This window comes from Eubalaena glacialis, chromosome 1, assembly GCF_028564815.1.
Source record: "Eubalaena glacialis isolate mEubGla1 chromosome 1, mEubGla1.1.hap2.+ XY, whole genome shotgun sequence".
Lineage (NCBI taxonomy): Eukaryota > Metazoa > Chordata > Mammalia > Artiodactyla > Balaenidae > Eubalaena > Eubalaena glacialis.
In genome coordinates, this window is record NC_083716.1 from 14,012,779 (window position 1) to 14,040,639 (window position 27,861).

A 27,861-nucleotide genomic window follows, 5' to 3' on the forward strand; every position below is an offset into this window, starting at 1 on the left:
TCTGGATAATTGAAACTGCGCAGTTTCAGGAATCTGACCTGCGGATGAGTGGGGTTTTTACTGTGTCAGCAAAATACTTACTTAAAAAGAGGTACAAATATTCTCTTAAAGAATGAATACATTTTAACTCAAGGATGTTAAATTGGTCTGTTACTGAAGAGATAATGAGCAGGAAGGTGACTCATTATCTTAGAAGGTCTGAGAAGATTGGCCAGATACAAGTGGTACAAATATGCTGGTGAGCAGTAACAAATACCATGTGGCCATTAATGCCTTTTTTTTCCTTCGTATATTTTTTTCTTTTTAAAATTATTCTATTTTTCTTCTTTTTTATTGAACTATAGTTGATTTACAATATTGTGTTAATTTCATGTGTAGAGCAGAGTGATTCTGTTATATGTGTGTGTGTATTCTTTTCCATTAGGTTATTACAAGATGTTGAATATAGTTCCCTGCGCTATACAGTAAATCCTTGTTGTTTATCTATTTTATATATAGTGATATGTATCTGTTAATCCCGTCCTCCTAATTTATCTCCTCCCTCTCCCTTTTGGTAACCGTAAGTTTGTTTTCTATGTCTGTGTGTCTGTTTCTGTTTTGTAAATAAGTTCATTTGTATTATTTTTTAGATTCCACATATAAGTGATATCATATAATATATTTATCTCTGTCTGACTTACTTCACGTGGTATAGGAATCCCTAGGTCCATCCATATTGCTGCAAATGGCACTATTTCTTTTTTATGGCTGAGTGATATTCCATGGTATACATATCACATATCTTCTATATCCATTCATCTGTTGATGGACACTTAGGTTGCTTCCATGTCTTAGCTATTGTACATAGTGCTGCTGTGAACACTGGGGTGCATTTATCTTTTTGAATTAGAGTTTTTGTCTTTTCTGGATATATCATTAATGCTTTTTTAAGATTTTTATTTTTTGTTTTCTTTTCATAACATTGTTTATGTTTGCTCTTTCTTGTCTTTCCAAACTTATGATACAAACTTAACATTTCTGTTTTTTTCTCATTTCAGTGTGACAAAATTAGGCAAGAACGAGATGAAGCGGTTAAAAAACTGGAGGAATTTCAGAAAAGTATGTAAGCATTTCAATGGAATTGTTCTAACACATACAACTGTGCTTTGGGATTATGTGGGTAGACATGTACCCTGTGTTTAGTTGCTGATGTATTGGGCATCCAAGAAAGGAAGAATTGTCTTCCTATTTGCCCAAAAAGTGCTCTGGCATTACTGTGATTTTTAAAGAAATGGATTGAGCATTATTGTTTCATAAGTATGTTATTTATATATATATATAAAACTCAGTTTGTACTTGTTATAAAAAATTTTACTATACAGAACAGTTAAAAGAGAGCAAATTTGTTATCTTCACTCTTTGAGAAAAGCCAGCATTAGTATTTTATAGTCTTTCTTTCCTGATCTTTTATCTGTGGAATATATGTATCAACAAAAAATACAGTCATGCTTTGCATTCAGTTTTATAGCTTACTCTTTTCAGTAAACAGTATATTACAGTCATCTTTGCATGTCAGTAGAGATATATATATCAGTTTTTAGTGTTGCCCATAGTATTCTATGATATGATAGTACCGTAATTTATTTAAACAATTCTTCAGTGATAGATGGATTATTTCTGGTTTTTAGTAATTATCAATAATGCCGTGATAAGTGTTCTTATACATACATATTTACAGTGGTTTGGTTGGTTCCTTAGGTTAATTTATGGAAAAGGAATTCTAGGTTTACAGAACTATACATTTTTAGGAGTTTGAATGGTTGAAATAGCCCTCTCACCAAGGAAAGTTATATTCCCACAAAAGCTTTAATAATCTTCTTAATTTTTGCTATGTTATTTTTTATGTGATGTAAATCTGTTATTATTTCATCCCCTAAAATAGAACATACCTGATCACACTCAGAAGGATCAGAAGGAAATAAGTCATGGGAAAGGGCCAGACCTTAGCAGGGAGAGTGACCCTCCCCCTTAGAAGCAGGGCCTTTGTCCATCCTTCTGCAGATGCCGTGTTAGTCAGGTTGTTTGATAATATCATAAAGCGTTGACTTGGTAACTACACCGCAAAGCATTTTATTCTTGTTGAAGGTAAAGCAGCTATAAAAATGCAGCATTATAGTGAAATTTCAATAGCCAGTTTATTTCAGGTATCTGGCTGTAACGAGGAAAACCAAAAGGGAATATTGTTGATAATACCTATCTTTGGTGGCCAATATGCTATGACAGAACTATTTTTTGTCTGTGAATGTGTGGATTGTAGCTGTTCAGGACTTTCTCCTTCCCTAATGCAGGATTAATGGGACATTCTTACACTTGAACTGACACTGAGTTACAGCTTCAAGAGTTATACCATTGACATAGTTACCAGTTAATGTGTTTGAGTTAGTTATTGATGTTGGATTGGCGTACTATGTGCAGTGGGAATAGTTCGAATTCTTATGGTTGGATTTATAAAATGTTTTGGTCCAGGTAGGTAGTAGGAATTTTATCTCTTGCATTATGCAGAAATAGAAGCAACTTCCTACCAAATCAGCCTACCTTTAGAGTAACATGTAAACTTCGCTTTCGTCTACCATTTCTCTTTTCCGTTTCTCTTCCTCTAAATACCTTTGATAGTTTTAAAAATTTACATTTTTCCTTATGAGCAACTCAGAGCTTGAAAGAATTCATCTTTATTGTTGTATTCATTGAATTTTTACCTTTACTACATCAGCCTAATTTAAGTTTGGATAGCAGGAAAACAGAGTATTAACTCTTCACTCAGTCTCAAAAGAACAGAAAATGGAGACTAAGAAAACTTTAAATATTTGTTAAAAAATTGTGTCTGAGTTAAGTGGTTCACGACTTCAGAACATAGTGTAGAATTTCAGATTTGGAAGGGAATGAGGCAGTTTTCACCAGTAAAAGCACCATTTGGTGTGAATCCCTATAGCCCTGAGCAATTCCTTCATTAGTAAAAATGGAATAAATGACCCTATAGGCTGTTCGAGGATTAAATGAGATAATCCATGTAAAAAGTGCTGAACACAGTGCTTGGCACTATAGTAAGTGCTCAATAAATACTAGTTGCTGCTACCACCATCTCATTTACTGCACCGTCCAGGGCTTGACTGCCCTTCAGTGTTAAGAGTTCATATGATTTACCTTTCATGAATTAGTTTCTGAACACCAGTCTCCACATTTGGACAGCTCCAGGGGAAGGTTTCTTTTGGTACTAAGTTGAAATCTGCCTTCCTGTAATGTTTACCTAGTTCTAGTTCTAGTTCTAGTTCTCCAGGTGTAGGAAGAGCAGCCGAATGAGGGTCAGGAAGAGCTTTGTTAGGCTGTTGGGATCAACTCTTCCTAGCTTGGCATACTTTTCCTAGCTGGTTTTGCCCATATTTCCATGTGATTCTTGGCCCTCTGCCAGCTCTTCCTGAGCCTTTCTCCTGTCTTTCTGGACAGAGTACACCACTGACTGCATAGTAAAGCCATGTTCCCTAGAAAGACAGATTTCTGTGAAAGTAAAAGTAAAGTTCTTTCATGTCTTTTAGGCCACAACATTAGATCCTCTGCTCTGTTTTAGCGCCTACCAATTTTCCTGCATACCTGCTAGCTTTCATGGCTGTTTTCTCACTACATGAAAACCTTTCTAAGTAATCTGATATTGCACGAGAACTTATGGTATGTTTGCCACGTATACTTTAGAGATATCCTGTGTCTAAATATTGCTGAGAGTTGGCTGGATGGAGAGGAGTTTTGCTCAGGAAGCAGCATCATTGGTGGTGTCATTTTTAAATATGAGGAATTAGAAAAGAACATAGAAAATTGAAGTCATCTAGAAATAGCTTTAGCTGGCCTTTACCAGTTAGAACTCTATAATCTGGGATATGTTCCTTAACTTCTCTGGGCCTCAGTGTTCTCAAATACAAAATTGCTATGATAATACCTACTTCCTAAGATTGTTGTGAGGATTTACGAGAGGACACACGTAAAGGGTTTAGCACACGACAGACACATAGTTGGCCTGATAAACGGTGATAGTGGTTGTTTCCTAAGCAGTTCTCTACTACAGAGAACATTCCTGTAAAAAGGTATTCACACATGAACTTAGGCCTGAGACATTTTTTCAGTCATCAGACAAACACAAGTATGAATAACTGCTTTGTACATAGCATTGTGCTAGGTGCAAGAGAGTCAGCCATGAGTGAAGAAAGCCTCTGCTGATGCTCCGTTAGTAGAAGACAAAACAAGTTAAATGAACCCCAGTTCTCCTACAGTGTGATGTATTCTATGATGGCAAGTATGTAAAAATGTTTTGAAGGGTCATAGAACAGGAGAGACAGACTTTGCTAATTCAACTAGACTGATAGAAGCAATAATTGATATTCTTTTAGGGTATACTTCTGAGTTCCCAGAGTCATTAAGAAAAACTTTTATTATGGAAAGTGTCAAGCTTGTACAAAGTGAGAAAAAGTATAATGAACCCCCATGTACCCATCACATAGCTTGAGAAGTTGTCTTCTTCTATGCATCCATATACCTACTGTCACTGACCTCGGAGTTTTTGAAACTAACTCCAGTCACCATATCATTTTATCTGTAAAGATTTCAGTATGTATTTCTAAAGTACAAGGATTTTTTAAACATAACTGCAGTAATAGGGGCACTTTATTTAAAGTTCATCTTTTTTCTTTTTTAAACCTTTATGTCATCCAAATTATAGGTGTTTCAGGTACAGTGGTCATGGATTGTGGATATTATGAGTCAAGCCCGAATTCAGGGCCATAGGCAAATCATTAAATGAACAATTAAAGTTTTTTAAAATGTTTTTCCTTTGAAGGGTGTAAATAAATTTATATATTAAAAAAATTCCTGGGACTTCCTTGGCGGTCCAGTGGTTAAGACTCCACTCTTCCCACTGAAGGGGGCACGGGTTTGATCTCTGGTCGGGGAACTAAGATCCCACATGCCGTGCGATGTGGCCAAAAAAAAAAAAAAAAAAAAAAGATTTCTGTTTTGTGTCAGGTGACCTGACTTTTGGTTTTGGAAATTGGGTCATCCTTTTTAAAGATATAAATGCCCTTTGAAATATGTTCCTTTTGGATCTAGAAAGTTTATAAGTAGGTTTCTATGCTATCAGTTTAGCATTGGGATAATTTTTTAAGCTGAAAATTAAAGCACAATTTAAAATTTCCACTTTTCCCTCTTATAGGAAGAAATAAAAACCCTACCTGATGGAGTATACCGTATCAGAACTGGAGAAAATGTGGGCTAGTGCTACCTAGCTAACTTTATCAAGTTAAATTAGAAGGCAACTTTTTACAAAATGTTTAGAAAATAAGTGTGTGTGTTTTTTTTTTTCCCTCTCTTTGCTAGGCCTGAACCTTACTACTGTGGAATGATTTTTCTTACTCTTCCATGAGCAAGAATATTATTGAATAAAAAGTCAAATTCCTATGAAAAATGCAGAGTGTTTATGTTTTTGTTATGATAGTGGAAATACCAGATTGTGGTAAAGATGTCAAGTAGTTAAGGCTAAAATTCGAAGTAGTATTTGATGTTGTAAAAATTGTATAGGTTTCTTTTCTCTTTCCTTCACATTTTTGAAGAACCTACCTTGTAAACATAGTGATAAAATGCCAGGAATATTAGGATTTTAAGGAAATAATAGAGCCTATTATTTAAACTACAATATAAAAGGCAATTATATTGATGAAGAGCTTTGTGTGTGTGAATAAACTTGGCCTGTGTTCAGCTTCTATTTGTTCTTCTGGCATAAACACATATTGTGTGTGATTCCAGTTTAATGGGGACCCGTTTGTATGCCAAGCAGCTGCATTTTAGGACCTATTGCGTGATTTCATAGCTCTCTGAAAATTGGTTCTATTCAGAACAAGAGATAGAAGAGGAAAAGGGGGGTGGTGTGGAGCGGGGTGGGGGGGAGAGCTTCAACACACAATCATTTCTTTTCAATTGGAGCCAGAAAGGTTGATGACAACATGACCATTGTGTTATAATGATAAGACCACTAAGGCATCTGTACCTCTCATCAAGGCTTTCACACAACAGCAGATACAATTTAATTCACTGCTCTGTCAGCAGTGCTGATACCATTATGCCGTCTGTCTCCACAGTTATAATCACTGTCCTCTGAGAAATGCAGTTGAAATGATCTTGAGCAGTCAAAGAAACTCTCAATTAAGGCTGCCACTTCCAATGTGTCAGATTGTGTCTTATGCACTTGGTACAATTTTCACTTCCAATCCTGTTTATTTACAATGTCTACCAGTAATTACGCTTAACGTGTCATTTAGTGAGGGGGCCCCTGCCAAGCGGATTGCTGGGTGCTGCTGTACCATTGAGTGGGAGTTTCTCGAAGTCAATGCCATCAGCAGCTTTTAGGCCCCGATGGGATGCAGTAGTAATGTTGATAATGCAAGTATCGTGCTCATCAAGTCATAATTAGATGCCACTCAAATGTGCCACTTGTAATAACAGTGTTGATTCATGTTTTTCTCGGTGACTGCAACTACTAATTAGTTAAGTGGTTTTTGGTTGGCCTGCATTTGCTGCAGATTATTATTACCCCTGAAAAAATGTCAAGGTTAGAGATGTTTCTGGCCATTTAGTGCTGCTTTATGAATTTGAATATTAACGTAATAAGAACTTCGGACAGACTTAGGAAGTAATACATTTTTGTATTTAATTTGGAGAGAAATTTTTTCCCCTGAGTTTAATCATAATTGCAGGTTAATTAAGCTTAAATGAAGCAAAAGTAATCTCTCTTTGTGTTATGTGAGCCCAGTGCTTTTTGCCTAACTTTGTTGGGTTTCACATTTGGGTGCCCTTAATTTTTCTTTTTTAAGCCAAACAAATGTCAGTAAGTATACATGTCTACAGTTAAGTTTGAAATTCTGAGCATTTTCTTTTAACTAGAAATATGGGTGAAAGGAGTTGGCATTTTTCTTACTTGATATTCAAAGTATCATTCAAGTTCTAAATTATTTTGTACCTTTGAATCTCATTTATATAAACCAGCTAACAAAAAGTCTGAAAATTGCTATTTTTGAAACATTGGTTAAATATCAAGTAAAATTTTATTTTTCTTTTGATCTCCCTGACAGTCTGTGATGTAAGAAGCAATTTATTAGCATCTACTTTCATCATCACGTAGTACATAAATCTCGTTGCTATACTTTTTTGCCCTGGAGTTTCATAAATACTTTGTCAGTAGTAAAGACTACTATTGAAATACTTAACTTAGTTAAGCTGCCATGTTGTTCTTCCAGATATGAGATCAATGTAAGATTTATTTTTAAACATTTCTCTTTAGCTAATTTTCCTTAGTAGACGCATGGGTTACATCCTGCTAAGAAAAGGAAATCATGTTTGCCCCTTTTAATGTAAGAGAGGTTCTTTTGTTTAAATTAGCAGACATGTCTATGGTTATGTATACAGCTACATAGAAAAGAGACACTTAAGAAATCCTCAATAGCTTTCTCAAAATGTGTGTAATAGCGATAAAAGTTCTTCATTGTCTTCTTTTCTCTTTCTACATTCAAATATTAGCTAAGATTTAATCAGGGCAGCATCTTAAACACTTTTTTTTCATGATAGCTAAAGGTCTGGCTAGCTAAAGAATTGCAGTATTCTTAATCATGGGACAAGATGTGTGGGCTTCTGGAATAGCTGACTAATCTCTGAATGCTGAGACTTTTTCCCCCTCATTCCTAGTTTCTCACATGGTTATAGAGGAAGTGAATTTTATGCAGAACCATCTTGAAATAGAGAAGACTTGTCGAGAAAGTGCTGAAGCTTTGGCAACAAAGGTGAGACATTTCAAATAAAGAAATTCTACCTGAGCTTTTAAATTTCAACTTGCTTTTCCAAACAGTGGCCTCTGTCGTTTTCTGCTTTTCTAGTTCTCTAATCAGTTGTCTGCTCTGATGAGCCTCGTCAGAGGTCTTAGAATCCTGGAATATGATTATGTAAATATCTGTCTTAATGCAAAGATTATTTTGATTGTAAAAAAAAAAAAAAGTATTTGTGTGTGTGTATTTCAGCATTTGTGGTTTTTGCCTGTGAAAATGGTCCCAGAGTGGTCTGTTGAACTTGACTTTCCAAATGTCTGTGCATTTGGTTAAAATGCTAACCAAGTTTAAAACTAACCTAGAGTGACATGAAAGAGCAATGAGTGTTTCCTGTTTGAATCAGATGAAAAAGTCAGCCTCAGACCTTACATTTCAGGTGATTATTTTTGAAAGCAAAGTGAGGGCATGCTAAGGGTGACCTCCAGTGCTCCACTGATTGCTTCTAGCTGGTGAATTTACCAAGTGTGTAATTTTCTATATTCTATCTCATCAGAAGTACATTATTATTATAGAATGTTTTTATCTCTGTCTTATGTATTTTGGGTTGGGTAAAATGCATCTGAACCACTTCATCAGAAAATGGATTACAGCAATTTTCAGCCAAATTTCATTAGTGATGCTGGTTTTGTTTCTTTCCCCTCTCCCCCATCACCTACATCCAGATTATTTCTTTGGATGCAACTGAAATTCTGTAGATCAATAAGTCAATTTAATTTGTTTGCACTAGCAGTGTGCTTGCTAGAGGTATTTGCTTAATTGTTTGCATAACAGCACTACATTAGAATTCATAAGATATGCAGGCAGAACCTAACTAAGAATATAAGTATGTGTATATAGCTTCTTTTCTGTTATTTGTCTGAAGAATATATAGCAATAGAGGCCATTGCTTTAAAAGCAACGATAACATGGGTGCTCTCATATCATTTCTATTCTCTGTATCACTAGAGTTCACTGGTTGATAATACTGTTGGAATTCTCTTTTCATTTCCTTTACTTTTGGACCAAGTAGAAAAAATGTATTCAGAGCATACTAGCTGTTCTGAATCTTATAGTGGCTAAGGATAGTTTCTGTATTTATCTCTTGTTATTAACAAGTATTCCTGTTGCAATAGGACATCCAAAGTGAGAGCACTGACTACCTCTCAGGACTGGCAGTTTATGGAAAACAGTGGTTTGGGAGGCAGTATGTACAGGTTTTATTCCTAATTATATAATTTTGGAAATATGTGACTTTGGCCAAGTTAATTCTGTTCCCTGGACTGCCATTGTCTCATCTTAAATGACAGGATGAACTAGAATTAGGACTAAAGTGAGAATGGGACAGACTTTCTTTGTTTATGATGACTTTAATCATTGGTCCCCTTAAAAAATTATTTTATTGCTATTCCCCTGTTTTTTATTTAACAGTTGATTTTGAGCAAGAGAATTCACCTCTCTAACCTGCAATTATCATGTCATAATTGTCAGGGTAGACCAGGGTTGATTTCTTAAGAATACCCCAGACCCACTGATTCTAGGAGTATGGCCCAGACATGTGAATGTTGAAAAAGCTGCCAGGTGACTGTTATATTCATCCCTGGTTATGAACCAGTGTGTTACTAATCTCTAGGGTCATTTTTACAATTTAGTATTGACAGTAGGGCCCTTAACTTATAGTTTGTCTTCTATTCTTTAAGAAGCCCTTTTGAAAATGGACTTACGGTTCGTTTTTGAGGATACGGTGTGAACTCAGGAACTTTAGAATAAAAAACAAACCAAAAAAACCCTATTCAATTAAACGCTGTAGATGGTGCTCATTGGATGTGGAAGATACTACAGCTTTGAATGCAAAGTTTGGAAACTTCATTATATGTGTGATCAATAAATGAAAGTAGCACATCCTGCTTTAAGTATTAATTGTCATTTTTGGAAGTAGTTTTCATTTTCTAAGCAGCAGAGTTTCTGTAAATTCTTATTTTTCTAAAGTGTTTGCTCTCAAATTAATGACAAATGGAATGTTTAATTCTTATGATACAATTTTTTTTAACATCTTTATTGGAGTAGAATTGCTTTACAATGTTGTGTTAGTTTCTGCTGTATAGCAGAGTGAATCAGCTATATGTATATATATATCCCCATATCCCCTCCCTCTTACGTCTCTATCCCACCCCTCTAGGTGGTCACAAAGCAGGAACTGATCTCCCTGTGCTATGCAGCTGCTTCCCACTAGCTATCTATTTTACATATGGTACTGTGTATATGTTAATGCTATTCTCTCACTTCGTCCCAGCTTACCCTTCCCCCTCCCCGTGTCAAGTCCATTCTCTACGTCTGCGTCTTTATTCCTGTCCTGCCCCTAAGTTCGTGAGAACCTTTTTTTCTTTTTAGATTCCGTATATATGTGTTAGCATACAGTATTTGTTTTTCTCTTTCTGACTTACTTCACTTTGTATGACAGACTCTAGGTCCATCCACTTCACTACAAATAACTCAATTTCGTTTCTCTTTATGACTGAGTAATACTCCATTGTATATATGTGCCACATCTTCTTTATCCATTCATCTGTCGATGGATGCTTAAATTGCTTCCATGTCCTGGCTGTTGTAAACAGTGCTGCGATGAACATTGTGGTACATGACTCTTTTTGAACTATGGTTTTCTCAGGGTATATGCCCAGTAGTGGGATTGCTGGGTCATATGGTAGTTCTATTTTTAGTTTTTTAAGGAACCTCCATACTGTTCTCCATAGTGGCTGTATCAATTTACATTCCTACCAACAGTGCAAGAGGGTTCCCTTTTCTCCACACCCTCTCCAGGATTTATTGTTTGTAGATTTTTTTGATGATGGCCATTCTGACCGGTGTGAGGTGATACCTCATTGTAGTTTTGATTGGCATTTCTCTAATGATTAGTGATGTTGAGCATTCTTTCGTGTGTTTGTTGGAAATCTGTATATCTTCTTTGGAGAAATGTCTGTTTAGGTCTTCTGCCCATTTTTGGATTGGGTTGTTTTTTTTTTTTTGATATTGAGCTGTATGAGCTGCTTGTATATTTTGGAGATGAATCCTTTGTCAGTTGCTTCATTTGCAAATATTTTCTCCCATTCTGAGGGTTGTCTTTTTGTCTTGTATATGGTTTCCTTTGCTGTGCAAAAGCTTTTAAGTTTCATTAGGTCCCATTTGTTTATTTTTGTTTTTATTTCCATTTCTATAGGAGGTGGGTCAGAAATACAATTTGACTGCATTATTTCCTTAAAAGCAAGTGTGGATGCTTTGCTTTGCTAAAATGTGAAAGTTAAACTGATAAATATAGACCAGTTATTTAAATCGTATGATCCAAATCTGTTTAACTTGCTTATTTTGTATCTTTAAATATTCATTAAACTGTGCTCAATATAAAAATCCTATTTAAATTTGAATATAGTATAAGATTCTGTTACTGTAGGGTTATGAAAGATTTATTTTTGCCTTGTAACTAATAAGGGTTCTAAAACCCAAGTAGCATGCCATTAACCTATATAACTTGATGAATAATAACTGCAGTGAAATTTCTCAGCCCAAATTTGTAAATTTAGAGTTCTCAAAAATTTCCACTTAGTATGGTTATAAGATTTAATGTGTATAAATCTTATATTCTTTCAGAATGTGAAAATGTTGTTTTAGAGAAGACGTTTGCAATTTCGTTTGGCTTTTTTCTTGAGATAGTAACTTTGTTGAATAGAGTAATTGTATTACAGCCAAATAGTAGCTGGTAGATTTTGGTACCTGGCTTGATAGAGGCATTAAACTCTTTTGAGGGCAAAACTGTTAACTGTTAGGTTATTAAATATTACTTCGATGGTGGCCTGGGGAGCACCAGATGGCAAAAATTAGTATTTTTCAGTTTTTCATGAGAATCCTGGGGGAAGAAACATTGTATAGATGAATACCTTGGTTGAAGAAAACTAGCTGATAAATGACTTCCAGAGGAAAATTAGACACACAAACTAAACCTCTTTTGTTACTAATAGCTAATATTTGCTGAATTTTTACTGTATGTCAGTCACTATATTAAATGCTTTATATATATCTCATTTAATCTTCATATTATGGGATAGAGACTATTTTTATCCTTAGTTAGCTGATGAGAAAACTGGCACTGAAAGATTAGATTATTCTAGAGGCAGAGACAGAATTTGATTGCAGAGCTGAGTTCTTAACTCTGCTATACTAATTTTATAGAAATACATACTCAAGTACTGCATTCCTCTGTGTCAATTATCCGTAGTATTGGTGTACATTAGCATCACTTGGGAAGCCCTGAAAAAGTGCTATGGCTGGGCTCTACTGCCAGAGATTTTGGTCTGGTGAGGGCCTGCATGTTGGGAGTTTTTTTAAAAAAAAACTCTACAGATGGTAATGTGCAGGGTTGGGAACCATTAGTTTAAATATTAGGAGGCAGAATTAGAGACTAAGTCTTGAGTTTTTTCACTTGAGTTTTTCTTAAATTGTTCTTTTCTCCTTGCATTCAGAAAAGATGTCATCATTTGAGAATTGACGATGGTCCTTGAGCTTCTAGTGCCATGCTCTAGCATTGATGGTTCAGAGAACCCACAACAATGTTTACTTGAATTTTCCATCTGAAGGAAGAGGGATTGGGAAATCATAGGTCTTATATCTTATCCCTGATCCTCTAATATAATATGGAGAGCTAGAAGCTGGAGCTATGGGCTGGGAACTGGGAATAAAGGTCTGTGTCTGATTCCCTGAATAGATCTCGCCAGCCTTCCCAGGAAGAATCTGTGGAATGGTTCATAGCCATTTCTAAGTGATTCTTCCTGATTCCCCAGAGAGGTCAGGGAATGCTCTAGGGAATGCTCTTGTGTTCCAGACCACGCTACTCGGGGTATATTTAGTTTCCATATTATTGGGGTAAGAATCAGATCTCCCAAATTGAAATGGGCTGGGCTTTCCCTGAGAGAAACCCTGAAGGGTCCTAATCATGATCACAAATGAAGAACCAAAGCCAGACAAATACCATACTAAACATCTTATTCTGGCATAAGGTTTACAGCAGGCAAGGGCATTTAGCTTTCCAGTGAATTGTTTCTGTCTGTGTTTATTTCCAATGTCAGTTATTAAATTAAGAACTTTTCTTGATGGCCAACGGCCCTTAGTAAATGCAAACACATTTCTGTATCTTATATTTTATACTAGAGAAATCAATATACAAAATACTTTCTACTCAAATAAGAGAAGACCTTTTATATTTTAGTCTTGTGAAGAGAACACATAAGCAAAACCATATTTTCCTTCTGTGGACTTTGGATCAATTTTAGTCTTCGTATGTACCTTGTACTAACATTTATATGCACATAACACAGGAGCTGAAGAAGGTAACGATAATTGATAACCAACTCATTTTTACATCAGGGGATAACAAATACATTAATGAATTAGGATTCCTTTATCTGCAGTGAATTAGATAGAGATAATAGAAACGTATCTTGAACTTTCTTCTGTCGTGTATTATTAGAACTCTATGTACAGATAGAAACACATTTTGAACTAGTTTAAGCAAGAAAAGGAAAAAAAAGTAGGAATTTGTTCAGAGGGATATTGGAGAATCCCTTAGAATCCATGAGCTAGGAGCGTTTTAGGAATGGACTGGAGCCCTGTGGCAAACCCTGTGTCTGTTGCTTTTCTCTGTCTCTCCTACACATTGGCTCCATTTTGGCTTTGCTGTGGACTGCCTTTCTCTATTCCTCAATTCAGTAGTGTAATGTGGTTGCCAGCAGCTACTGTATATCCAGACACATGGAAAGGAATTCATCTCTCTGTTCCAGCCTCCAAATTTCTAGAGAAGGGATCTAATTGACCAAGCTTGGATTATGTGCCTAATTCCTGGACCAATTATTATAGCTATGGCCAAAGTGGTAGGTTGTGCTTTGGGAGAACTTGGCTGTTCCCGTAGAAATCATGTGGAACAGTGAAGAGGAGTGTCAGTGTCCAGGAAACAGAGTGCCAGGCAAACAAACATTTAAAAGATGTTCACAGCACAGCATCAAACGACATATTTGCTTGAAAGAAAGTGTCTTAAGACTTTTAATGACTGTGAATAAATTGAAATTTTATTTAATCTAGACTGGTGTTTTATCTTAATTCTTCTTGTATTTATCAGTTATAACTAGCATTTTCACATGCTGCTGGCTATAAGGCATAGGTCTTACTTAAAGTAATAAGTTTAATATTAAAAAGTATAAAAAAACCTTATTTAATGACTCTTCTAATTGTTACTTCATGCTGTGAATGTTGATGAATGTGCAAGACAAAAATACACTTAATTTGTCTATTGTTTAAAAATCCAAGACACTCATTTTTTTTTTTAACATCTTTATTGGAGTATAATTGCTTTACAATGGTGTGTTAGTGTCTGCTTTATAACGAAGTGAATCAGCTATACGTATACATATATCCCCATATCTCTTCCCTCTTGCGTCTCCCTCCCACCTCCCTATCCCACCCCTCTAGGTGGCAAGACACTCTTTTGACTGCTGTTAAAATAACTGTCTTTATATTTGCCTTAGCTAAATAAAGAAAATAAAGCATTGAAAAGAATCAGCATGTTATACATGGCCAAGCTGGGGCCAGATGTAATAACTGAAGAGATCAACATTGATGATGAAGATTCAACCATGGACCCTGAGGGTGCTGCCGAGACTTGTGTCTCAGTACAGTGTCAGAAACAAATCAAGGGTAGGATCCCTGGCTTAATTATTGAGTATGTTTTTGACTCCTGTTAGGATAATGCTTCTGAACCCTGGTTGCACATTGGAATTACATGAGAATTTCAAAAAATATTGATGCCTGGTTCCTACTTTGGAAAAAATTCTGATTATTTGTCACAGGGGGTGGCCTGGTTGAGAATCATGATGGATGTATAGCTTTATGAGTTACTTTCTTGTTTGGGATTAGGCACTTCTGAAAGCATTGTCTTGACAGAAGCAGTCAGTTTGCCTATAAACTTCTAAAGAAATAGGACTGTGTATTAAGATATTTTTGTTAAATGAAAGTAAGAATGAATAAAAATATATTTAGCCGACACCTCCTGTTAGTCTGGTCCTCTGTTGGAATCTCTGGGGAAGATACCTTCCCAAATTGCTTAGTCTCTGCCCTCCAAGAACTTCCCATATGATTCAGGCAATGAGCTAAAAGCAATATGTAGTATTAAGCAACTGCGGTGGTCTCCAAGTAGTGCTGTAAGGCAAGATCACATGATATATCTATTAAATACACATTAACTTTATTAATAAATAAATACACACACACACACACACACACCTGTATATTGTTAAGGATGTAGGAAAACAGTTTGGGGCTCAGTAACTATTGGAGCATTTTAACTTACTGTACCTGTCAGGAGCAATACTTGTTTGCTTGTTTGGTAGATAAAACTTCAGCGGGAAGTATAAAGAAGAAAGTAAAAAGAAAGCCATCTTAACCTAACTTTCTACCCCCTAACTTAAGACAAAATCATATTTATGTTGGTAGGAAGGGAGAGGAAGTTTAAAGGCTTTCCTTTTGTTTGTATTTCTCCCTTCTGTTAGGTCTTGAATGGTATGGTCTCTTGTTCTTCTTTAAGATTAGCCAGCCAGTGAAGAAAGTGGTTTTAAAATAAGTCTCTGAGAACCCTTCAATTAAGCTGGGTTCATGTAAAAAGTTTGATTTAACTTATAAATAAATAACCACATAGCAGGTTTCTAACTGTCCTTGGAGAAGGGTAAGAAATTAAAAGCACGTAAAAGCTAAGTGGCAAAAGTATATGGGCCTGGGTATAAATTTAAGTACTCTGTGCTAATCCATGTTTTTTTTAAACATTTGAGTGGTAGAAGTAACTTTAATCTAACACCAGAAGTTTTTGCACTTATAGTTGCTAGTATTTTCACTCTAGTAACACAGTTTTCATTAAATCTCAATAATATGAAATATGAAGTAAATTAAGAAACAAAACACCAACACCTCTGGAGAGAAAATTATTAGAATTAACCCTTTTTCAAATAGGTTATATTTTGAGTCAGTTCAAATAATGTTTAACGGCTGTAAATTGGCAGCAAGTCAGGATTTTTTTCTTTAAATCAAAATCTCCAAATTATTAGCTGCCCAGTTTGTTTGTACTGCATTGTGACAAAAGCCCGTGGCCATTATAAAATAAAAAAGAAATTAGTACAGTGCCTTAATTTATTTTGCTGAAAGCTTAAAAAAAATTCTACTTCTAAAATGCCAGATAGTTTCCTAGAATACAGGTTTGATGTATTGCAGAGAAAACATGATCTAGTATATTTAACATAGTGAGCGTGCCTGATATAAAATTTTAGAAACATAGCTATATTTGGGGGGGGGAGAAGTGATATTTCCATTGTCTTTTGCTACTTCATTTTCCTTTTAATTGTGGAATAACTTTGACCATAAGCTGCACATGGATTGGCATTTTCAATTCTTCTGAGAAGATTGGTTTCTTCTTTTAAAAATAAGGCTTTTTTTTTTTTTCTTATTTTTTTCTTTAAAAATGCAGAACTTCGAGATCAAATTGTATCTGTTCAGGAGGAAAAGAAGATATTAGCCATTGAACTGGAAAATCTCAAGAGCAAACTTGTAGAAGTAATTGAAGAAGTATGTATCTTAGGCCCGAAAGGCAAGACCTTTTTTAGTGTTTTAAGGTGTTTGGGGACAGGCTAAGTCAAAAACTTGCTGTTGGAAGCTAATTTCTGACATGAGAACCATGTATCAATTTTAATCTTCTCTTGTCCCCACTATTTCAGGCATACAAAAAGGTATAGAAAATAAGATCATGAACATTCATGTACCCACTGTCTGGCTCAAGAAATAAAATAGTAAAATAACGTTGAAGTGTTTCCTATTGTCCCTCGTGTTTCACTGTGAGGCAGGTTTGTGACAGTGATATCTGCATTTAAGTCATACACTTTGTTGCTGCTGGTGAAGAATGATTTTGCTTCTCTGATGGAGGGATGACTCAGTTGGGAAAGGCTATCCCCCTCTGTACCTCCAACACAGGCATATATGATAGATGGTAGAATGGGTTCAAGTGGGTATTTGGAGAATCTTTTTATTTTTCCTTTTGAATTGTCTTCAAGAGCAGGAGCACATAATTAGCCTTCTTTGCACGAGGCTTCAAGGATCTGCCTCTGCAGTCTCGGTTTAACTTGTACCAGTGGTTCTCAGAGTCTGTAGCCCAAGGCTTCCCAGCTGGTGTGTTATAGCACCTTGATATCCTTCAAATGGCTTACAGGTATGCCAGGGTATTGACCCCTTCAGTGAGCAGCCTCTTCCAGTTACCCCAGTTCCCATACACATATTCTTAAGGGCCATAATGTGAAAAGGGTTGGAAAGCAGTGACCACCAACCTCCCAGCCCTAGTTGCTTTTACTTATTGTGGCAATAAGTGTGAGTGGGAAGAAGGATGATGACATTTTAGAAGCGTTGAACAGTGTATACCAGTTACTAATTTAAACCAAAAACAACAATATAGCTTATACTAAAAGAAACCAGTTCACAGACCATCTGGAAGTGCTGATGGATTCAGGGTCCCTTTCAGGACCATTACCTTAGCTTGTTTCTTTGAGTATAACCATAGGAGAGAAAGAAAGACATTTTGATGCATTCCAATCCTCAATTATAATTATTTATTGATGATTCCCCTCCCACTTAGAGGTGTTATTGGAAGCCATTTCAGAAGTTATTTTTATTATGACTATTTCAGACATCTGAAAAGTGTAAAAAACAAAATAACGAACCTCCATATGCCTATTATGTAGTTTAATACATAAAACATTAGCATAGTATTGAAACCCGTGTGCATCTCTCCCTAACTGCATTCTCCTCACTCCCTGCACTGTTTCCTTAAACAACCATTATTCTGAACTTGTTTTTTATCATTTCAATGCATGTATTTACATTTTTACTACAATACCTCGTATTTTGAGTGTTTTTAACTATATAAACCTGCTTTTTTAATTCAACATAATGCTTTTGAGATTTATCCCCTTGGTACATGTAACTTTACATTCTTTTTTTAAAACTATACTATGATATTCTCTTTTCCTATTGATAGATGCCAAGAATTATTTCAGAAATTTAAGTTTTGGGGGCGGGGAGGAGATTTACATATGTATTTTGTTTCAGTCAAAGTTCAAAGTCTTTTTTATTTAAAAAATTTATGTATGTTTTACTTAAGCCAAATGTCATCAGAGTTTAAAATGAATACCAAAATTGAATATTGGCTCTCTGATTAAATGATTCAAGTATTTTCTGGGTGCAGTCTAATTGGATTTTTGCATTAAAAATGTCAATCATTTACACTGGACGGCTAGAACACTGCCATATTTAGGGACCAATGCCAATGCTATTTGGAATATGTAAAGAAGTTCCAGATGTACATCCTAAATGAAATAGTTACTTTGAGGTTTTAAAAACATTTTAACAGAAGCCTAGCACAGTGAAGCCAATTACTGCTTTAATGTAACATCGTGTTGAAAGTTGAACAGCAATTTAAGTATCACACATCATCATATATCATGTTTTACAATTTCGGATGTTTTCTCCCGTCAAAATATCACATTTTTAGGTAAATAAAGTTAAACAAGAAAAAGATGTTTTAAATTCGGAAGTTCTTGAACAGAGAAAAGTCTTAGAAAAATGCAATAGAGGTATGTATTTCCAGTCTTTTTCCTCAAATATATATGTAATTTATTTTGTTTATATATATTTTGTGTTGTTTTATACTGGTGTCTAAAGATTCTTGTAGCAAAAATCTTCTGTATTGTGTTTTCCTAACTTCTAGCAATGAGTCTCTCTCATTCCTGTTCTTTTACCACCTACCTGAGAGTCTGGGGACATTTAAAAGTGCTTTTGCTTGAGGAATTCATGACCCACTCATTTTGAAACTTCAAACCTAAATACTCTTTTGTCCTACATATATCCTGGGACCATGGCCGTATTGGCTATCCCCTCAGTATTTATATATCTGGTAGGTTAATTGGTAAACCTCTCCTCGATCCAGAAGAGATTAGGATATCTACATAAATACATGCAACATTATATGATAAAATTTTAAATTAAGAGGATATGGAAAATGGGACAAAGGGAAAGTGAGAATATATGTTAATGTACAAAGTCCTTATTACTTACTCCGAGTTTTTGCACATTTCCTGCCTGTGTGCCTGAAGTCTGGCTCTGAGCTGTCTAGGAGCCAGAGTGATGAGAGATTCATGATCATTTTTATGAATCACGTAAAAATTTACCTGTTGGTCAGGAGAAGCAGACCTGGTCTCATGGTGAGAAGGAACTTTCTCCAGAGGCTACTTCTAGAGAAAATTCTGTGTAATTTGATTCCATCATCCTTGTCATAAAACACAGCATCAAGTCTCATGGGACCATTTCTTACGTCCCCTGGTTTAGGGCAAAGAAGCAAAGTGCAGTTCTGCAAACATAATTCTTAAGGGAGGGGACTTTGCTTTTTGTTCTCCTTTTTTCCCTCAGCCACTGTCTTTCCTAGTTCAGAAGCTACAACACTAAAAGGAAACCTTTCAGACCCAGGGCCTTCGCTATTGTTATTGGTGGTAGTTCTCCATCTTTGTGTCATTCATGAATTGAGATTTTTTTTTTTAGTAAATAAAGGACCTTGTAGCTAAGTGTGGGAGATGCACTAGGTTGTAACATTTCCTCTGCCTTTTGTGCATTTAAGAAGATAGAAATGGTGTAGAAGAATTTTCAGTCGTGATGCACTGTGCTAGAAACAGAGGGCTCTGCAGAGGTTAATATCATGGACCTTGCCTTCAGGGAGACCCTTATCTAGGAAGAGAGAGATTATATAAATAAATACATGACTAGGACCAACCGAATTTCTTTCAGAATCCAAGAGGGCCAGGTCATGTGAAAATTCACTTTTTATTATAGTGTTCTGGACATAGAATAGAAAGTCAATTATCTTGCCCAGGGCTTCAGATAGTCATAATCTTCTTTGTTTTCTTTGTGAAATTTCTTATTTTTAAATAGGTTTGAAAATCATTTAGTTCTCAGGGACCTGTAATTCACATCACAAACCACCACTTCATTGCTTTACTTGAGTAAGACTATTAGTCTTTCCTCTGAGGAGGCAGTAGATTGACCGAGTACAGAGTTTGAAATTCTATGTCATTACGCAGCAAACCAGTCCTTAATCAGTTAGGACTGAAGTGCCCTGGAGGAACAGTTTGTGAAAGCTGCCATTAAGAGAGCCTTTTTAAAGGTTTTTATTGACGTGACTCAGCTCAGGATTGAAAATGCCTCGCTGGAAGCCAATCGAGAGACTAGTGTGCTGTCCACCTATGTGGTTCCTAGTTGGTAATGGCGTCATCACTCCCTCTGTCCCGTCTACATCATTATTTAACAGAATAGGTCACAAAATGTCAAAAAGTAGGAAAGAATTCATGTTGCTCCTATTCGACAGGATAGTCCCTTTGAAGATTTCTGTCCACAGTGATTCTTTAATTCAAAGCTCTGACTCTGGGCCCATATGGATCTAAGGCTGTTTCTCTTCTTTATAAACATGGAGAGCACTTTGAAATAACTTACATATGTACATTTTTTCTTTTTATTCAAATAACATACTTTTTTGGTGGAAAGTATAGATTTATATGGGAAAAGGAAAAAAAAAAACTCAACCCTTACAGTCCAGAGATAAGCACTATTAACATTTTAGTGTTTATTCTTCCAGAAGAGGAAAGGGGAGAGGGGCAATTTATGGGTAGGGGACTAAGAGGTACAAACTATCACGTACAAAATAAGCTACAAGGATATATTGTACAACACAGGAAATATAGCCAGTATTTTATAATAACTATAAATGGAGCATAACCTTTAAAAATTGTGAATCACTATATTGTACACCTTTAACATAATATTGTGCATCAACTATATTTCAATCAAAAAACCTATATATGTACATTGAATTGTTTATTAAATATGTTTATAATGTATATGGAGTATAAATAAAATACCAACAAAAGAAATATCTTTTTTGCCCATTGGTGCTTTACAAGCCCCTGAACATCAGTCTCTACTTGTGTTCCTTCCTTGGACTTTTATCATTGCTTTTATTTATAGTTTTGTCAGATATATATATATCCCTAAACAGCATATTGTTTAATTTTGCCTGTTTTTGAACTTTATATAAATGATATCATTTTGCATATGTCCTTCTGCTACTTTTTGTGTTTGTCCGGTTCATCATGTTGAAGGGTATTGCTGTGGTACGTTTATTTTCACTGCTGTATAATATTTCATTCAATGTCTGTACCAAAATTCATTTATCCAGTATCCATTTGGTGAATGTTTGAGTTTTTTCCAGTTTTTTTGCTATTCCAAGTCATGCTGTTATGAAAATTCTTATACATGTCTTCTGGTGCACATATCCAAGAGTTTCACTAAGATATATGCCAAAGGTAAAATTTTATCTTCAATTTCACTACATAATGCCAAATTATTTTTAAAGTAGATCTATAAGTTTATACTCCTGTTAACAGTGTATTTGTTTCCATTGTTCTGTATTCTCTCCCAACTTGATATAGCTATACTTTAAAATTTTTGCCAGTTGCCTCTTTGGTGAGTATAAAAAGGTAGCTATGGTTTTACTTTCCTTTTCCTTGGTTACTAATGCAGATGGTAATTGGCCTTTCACATGTTTCCTCTTCAGTGAAATCCTTGTTGATGTGTTTTGTATGTGGCTTTTAAAAAACAAAAATGAACTCATTTTAAAGATATATCATGAATGTCTTTCCATTCAGTAAATATGCCTCTACAATGTAATTTTGATGGCAGAATATTTCTTGTACATAGCATACTTTACTTACTGATCCTTCAGTGTTAGACCATCTAGATTATTTCGCTGTTTTCAGCAATGATGCAGAGAGCACCCTTGCAATTAAATCTCTGTATATGTTCATGATTTATTCTTTAAGGAGAATAAAACATTCCTAAAAGTGGAATTGTTGAGTCAAAGGGTATGAATAGTTTTAGATTTTAGATTCATATTGCCAAGTTGCCCTCTAAAAAGGTCTTATTACCAATTTATACTCCAACCGGCAATGAATGCGGGTGCTTATATGCCTGAATAAGGAATCTTTTCGTCACCATTTTTCATCCTTATTCCTGATAATCTGTGTGGCGTATTGTCCATTTTCTTTTCCTTGTCTTCTCAAGTGTCCATGCTAGCAGTAGAAGAGTATGAGGAAATGCAAGTGAACTTGGAACTGGAGAAGGACCTTCGAAAGAAAGCAGAGTCATTTGCACAAGAGGTAAATATCTTGCAGAGACTTCGTATTTTATTTTTATATTGTAAAGAACTTTGCAGATGACATATAAAAATATTTTTTGAGGTTGAATAAGCAGTTGTCACTTTGAATTAAGGATCACCTGATTTAGGGAGCTATGGAATAGTATCAAATTCATTGAACTTGGTGTCGGAAGATCTGGGTTTAAATTTTGGCCGTGTCATTCAGTTAGTAGTTGTATGTTACTAGCAGTTATTAGCAGTCCCTTAGCCTCTTTGGGCTTCACTTTCACCATCTGTAAAATGGTTGATGTTACCAACCTAACCAAGTGGATTTTAAAATCAAATGGCACAATTTTTCAAAAGAATTTTGTAAACTATAAAATGCTGTGTCAGGGAAAGAAATTATATTTAGGGATACCCATCCCATAACTTGTGAGGGAAAGTCCAACTTGAGTACAGGATTTTTGTTTGTTGGTTATATTCCAGTTTTTAAGTCTTTACCTTTTTTTTTTTTTAAATTAATTAATTAATTAATTTATGGCTGTGTTGGGTCTTCGTTTCTGTGCGAGGGCTTTCTCTAGTTGTGGCAGACGGGGACCACTCTTCATCGCGGTGCGCGGGCCTCTCACTATCGCGGCCTCTCTTGTTGTGGAGCACAGGCTCCAGACATGCAGGCTCAGTAATTGTGGCTCACGGCCCCAGTTGCTCCGTGGCAGAGTACAGGATTTTTGCACGTTTCCAGTAGCCTTAAGAATCTAGGTTACATCTCAGTATACCATCTGAAATAACAATATCATGGTCTTAGTATTTCTCTTCAGCTACTATTCAGTGCTCTCATTATGTGAGTTGATTCTTCCACTTGCTGTGGAACACTGTCATGTTACACATCCATTATCTGAGCCTTTCCCCAGAGTAATGACTTTTCTCTCATGTTAGAGATAAGCTTTGAGCTTCTCATGTTCTGGCCTTAACTTTGTTGCCATGTGGTTATTGGGTATTCCATGACTCTGGGACTGGATTCCAGGGAAATGATGAGGCACCAGTTGGCTGAACTGTAACAGCTCATGATGTGGAGCTGATCTGCATGAGACTTCCATCATGTGTAAATATTTTGAATCAGTGCATACTGTACGTTCAAGGAAAGTAGCTAAGGAAATATAAAACATTCTTAGGTGGACGTATCCAAGGTGTAGAAGGAAGACAAAGCATGGGGTTATGGGAATGACATTTGAAAATCAGATTATGGTTTTGTGCAGGAGTTTTTCTGTGCTTGAATATAGCTGTGCTAGCAATGAACTCTATAAAAGATTTAGTCTGAGAAGATCTGATTTGAAATATTATGATTCATTTTATTCAGAGAGTTTAATGAAAGGTGAGTAAGTATTGTTCTCTTATTTCCTGGAAGGAAGAAAAAAAAAATTAAAGTGTGTTAGAACCCTTTGGAAAAAGCTGCAGCATATAAATAATGGAACTAAATAAATGGTTGAAGGGAGGGAGAGTAGAGATAATGTGAAGATGCCTCCATTGCAAAACTGAAAATGTTGGCTGATTTTGACCTGAATGCTAGGGTCTTATTTTGAGAGACATTTTCAGTTTTCCATTTCTTGTTTGTAGAATGATGTTAGAATACAAAGCAGTTCAAAGAAAAACTTGAAGGCCATGCAGTAGCAGAGAGGATAGATGGAAGAAGTAAGATTCCTTTAAGAATATGGAAATGAATGATTCAGTCTGCCATCCACTTGGTAGTGATTAGTGGAAACAATAATGCTGACATGTTAACCCAGAATGAGGAGAGAGAAGTTTGAGGAGGGAAAGCAAGAGTGGTGGCACTTAGATTACTGGTAGGGTAAGTATTTGCAGCAGTGCTCAATGATTTTACAATATCTAGGTTTGATCTACACAGTAGTGAGAAGAAAAGACAAAGCTAGATTAGAACTACTATATCTTCCCTTTTCATGGTTTACAAATTCTCAGGTTTTCAACAGATAACTACGGTTAAAAGGTACACGACTTGGCTTAATCAGAGAAGTACCACTTTTGCGTTTTGTTCCTTAGTGCATTCAGCAAACATCTAGTAAGCCAGTCAGTGTGTAGATAGTGGGAATATAATGGTGAAGAAAGCAAATATGAACCTTGCCCTGTTGGAGTGTACAGTGTAGAGCTGTAGAAATCAATTTTTTTTTTTCCTATTTTCGTTTTGCCAAACTCTGAATATTTGACAGTGCTTTTTTTTTAATTTTTGAATTTTATTTTATTTATTTTTTTATACAGCAGGTTCTTATTAGTCATCAGTTTTATACACATCAGTGTATACATGTCAATCCCAATCTCCCAATTCATCACACCACCCCCCCACCCCCCCACAGCTTTCCCCCCTTGGTGTCCATACGTTTGTTCTCTACATCTGTGTCTCAACTTCTGCCCTGCAAACCGGTTCATCTGTACCATTTTTCTAGGTTCCACATATATGCGTTAATATACGATATTTGTTTTTCTCTTTCTGACTTACTTCACTCTGTATGACAGTCTCTAGATTCATCCACGTCTCAACAAATGACCCAATTTCGTTCCTTTTTATGGCTGAGTAATATTCCATTGTATATGTGTACCACATCTTCTTTATCCATTCGTCTGTCGATGGGCGTTTAGGTTGCTTCCATGACCTGGCTATTGTAAATACTGCTGCAATGAACATTGGGGTGCATGTGTCTTTTTGAATTATGGTTTTCTCAGGTTATATGCCCAGTAGTGGGATTGCTGGATCATATGGTAATTCTATTTTTAGTTTTTGACGGAACCTCCATACTGTTCTCCATAGTGGCTGTATCAATTTACATTCCCACCAACAGTGCAAGAGGGTTCCCTTTTCTCCACACCCTCTCCAGCATTTGTTGTTTGTAGATTTTCTGATGATGCCCATTCTAACTGGTGTGAGGTGATACCTCATTGTAGTTTTGATTTGCATTTCTCTAATAATTAGTGATGTTGAGCAGCTGTTCATGTGCTTCCTGGCCGTCTGTATGTCTTCTTTTGAGAAATGTCTGTTTAGGTCTTCTGCCCATTTTTGGATTGGGTTGTTTGTTTTTTAATATTGAGCTGCATGAGCTGTTTATATATTTTGGAGATTAATCCTTTGTCCGTTGATTCGTTTGCAAATATTTTCTCCCATTCTGAGGGTTGTCTTTTTGTCTTGTTTATGGTTTCCTTTGCTGTGCAAAAGCTTTGAAGTTTCATTAGGTCCCATTTGTTTATTTTTGTTTTTATTTCCATTACTCTAGGAGGTGGATGAAAAAAGATCTTGCTGTGATTTATGTCAAAGAGTGTTCTTCCTATGTTTTCCTCTAAGAGTTTTATAGTGTCCAGTCTTACATTTAGGCCTCTAATCCATTTTGAGTTTATTTTTGTGTATGGTGTTAGGGAGTGTCCTAATTTCATTCTTTTACATGTAGCTGTCCACTTTTCCCAGCACTACTTATTGAAGAGGCTGTCTTTTCTCCATTGTACATCCTTGCCTCTTTTGTCATAGATTAGTTGACCATAGGTGCTTTCTCTGGGCTTTCTATCTTGTTCCATTGATCTATGTTTCTGTTTTTGTGCCAGTACCATATTGTCTTGATTACTGTAGCTTTGTAGTAAAGTCTGAAGTCAGGGAGTCTGATTCCTCCAGCTCCATTTTTTTCCCTCAAGAATGCTTTGGCTATTTGGGGTCTTTTGTGTCTCCATACAAATTTTAACATTTTTTGTTCTAGTTCTGTAAAGAATGCCACTGGTAATTTGATAGGGATTGCATTGAATCTGTAGATTGCTTTGGGTAGTATAGTCATTTTCACAATATTGATTCTTCCAATCCAAGAACATGGTATATCTCTCCATCTGTTTGTATCATCTTTAATTTCTTTCATCAGTGTCTTATAGTTTTCTGCATATAGGTCTTTTGTCTCCCTAGGTAGCTTTATTCCTAGGTATTTTATTCTTTTTGTTGCAATGGTAAATGGGAGTGTTTCCTTAATTTCTCTTTCAGATTTTTCATCATTAATGTATAGGAATGCAAGAGATTTCTGTGCATTAATTTTGTATCCTGCAACTTTACCAAATCCATTGATTGGCTCTAGTAGTTTTCTGGTGGCATCTTTAGGATTCTCTATGTATAGTATCATGTCATCTGCAAACAATGACAGTTTTACTTCTTCTTTTCCAATCTGTATTCCTTTTATTTCTTTTTCTTCTCTGATTGCCGTGGCTAGGACTTCCAAAACTATGTTGAATAATAGTGGCTAGAGTGGACATCCTTGTCTTGTTCCTGATCTTAGAGGAAATGCTTTCAGTTTTTCACCATTGAGAATGATGTTTGCTGTGGGTTTGTCATATATGGCCTTTATTATGTTGAGGTAGGTTCCCTCTATGCCCACTTTCTGGAGAGTTTTTATCATAAATGGGTGTTGAATTTTGTCGAAACCTTTTTCTGCATCTATTGAGATGATCATATGGTTTTTATTCTTCAATTTGTTAATATGGTGTATCACATTGATTGATTTGCGTATATTGAAGAATCCTTGCATCCCTGGGATAAATCCCACTTGATCATGGTGTATGATCCTTTTAATGTGTTGTTGGATTCTGTTTGCTAGTATTTTGTTGAGGATTTTTGCATCTATATTCATTAGTGATATTGGTCTGTAATTTTCTTTTTTAGTAGTATCTTTGTCTGGTTTTGGTATCAGGGTGATGGTGGCCTCATAGAATCAGTTTGGGAGTGTTCCTTCCTCTGCAATTTTTTGGAAGAGTTTGAGAAGGATGGGTGTTAGTTCTTCTGTAAATGTTTGATAGAATTCACCTGTGACTCCATCTGGTCCTGGAGTTTTGTTTGTTGGAAGATTTTTAATCCCAGTTTCAATTTCATTACTTGTGATTGGTCTGTTCATATTTTCTATTTCTTCCTGGTTCAGTCTTGGAAGGTTATACCTTTCGAAGAATTCGTCCATTTCTTCCAGGTTGTCCATTTTATTGGCATAGAGTTGCTTGCAGTAGTCTCTTAGGATGCTTTGTATTTCTGTGGTGTCTGTTGTAACTTCTCCTTTTTCATTTCTAATTTTATTGATTTGAGTCCTCTCCCTCTTTTTCTTGGTGAGTCTGGCTAATGGTTTATCAATTTTGTTTATCTTCTCAAAGAACCAGCTTTTAGTTTTATTGATCTTTGCTATTGTTTTCTTTGTTTCTATTTCATTTATTTCTGCTCTGATCTTTATGATTTCTTTCCTTCTGCTAACTTTGAGTTTTGTTTGTTCTTCTTTCTCTAGTTCCTTTAGGTGTAATGTTAGATTGTTTATTTGAGATTTTTCTTGTTTCTTGAGGTAGGCTTGTATAGCTATAAACTTCCCTCTTAGAACTGCTTTTGCTGCATCCCATAGGTTTTGGATTGTCGTGTTTTTATTGTCATTTGTGTCTAGGTATTTTTTGATTTCCTCTTTGATTTCTTTAGTGATCTGTTGGTTATTTAGTAATGTATTGTTTAGCCTCCATGTGTTTGTGTTTTTACGTTTTTTTCCCTGTAATTCATTTCTAATCTCATAGCGTTGTGGTCAGAAAAGATGCTTGATATGATTTCAATTTTCTTAAATTTACTGAGGCTTGATTTGTGACCCAAGATGTGATCTATCCTGGAGAATGTTCTGTGCGCACTTGAGA

General features: G+C 35.7%; 1 protein-coding gene across 2 annotated transcripts in view; it reads left to right on the forward strand.

Annotated features, from left to right (window-relative positions):
* Positions 1 to 27,861, forward strand: part of SHTN1 (shootin 1) — a 101,102-nt gene that overhangs the window by 23,404 nt on the left and 49,837 nt on the right. For both annotated transcript variants that reach the window (XM_061192971.1, XM_061192965.1), the window contains exons 3-8: positions 1,038 to 1,098; positions 7,753 to 7,847; positions 14,435 to 14,603; positions 16,420 to 16,517; positions 18,490 to 18,571; positions 22,104 to 22,198. In XM_061192971.1, the coding sequence (XP_061048954.1) occupies positions 1,038 to 1,098; positions 7,753 to 7,847; positions 14,435 to 14,603; positions 16,420 to 16,517; positions 18,490 to 18,571; positions 22,104 to 22,198 (600 nt within the window). The remainder of the gene's footprint in view (positions 1 to 1,037; positions 1,099 to 7,752; positions 7,848 to 14,434; positions 14,604 to 16,419; positions 16,518 to 18,489; positions 18,572 to 22,103; positions 22,199 to 27,861) is intronic.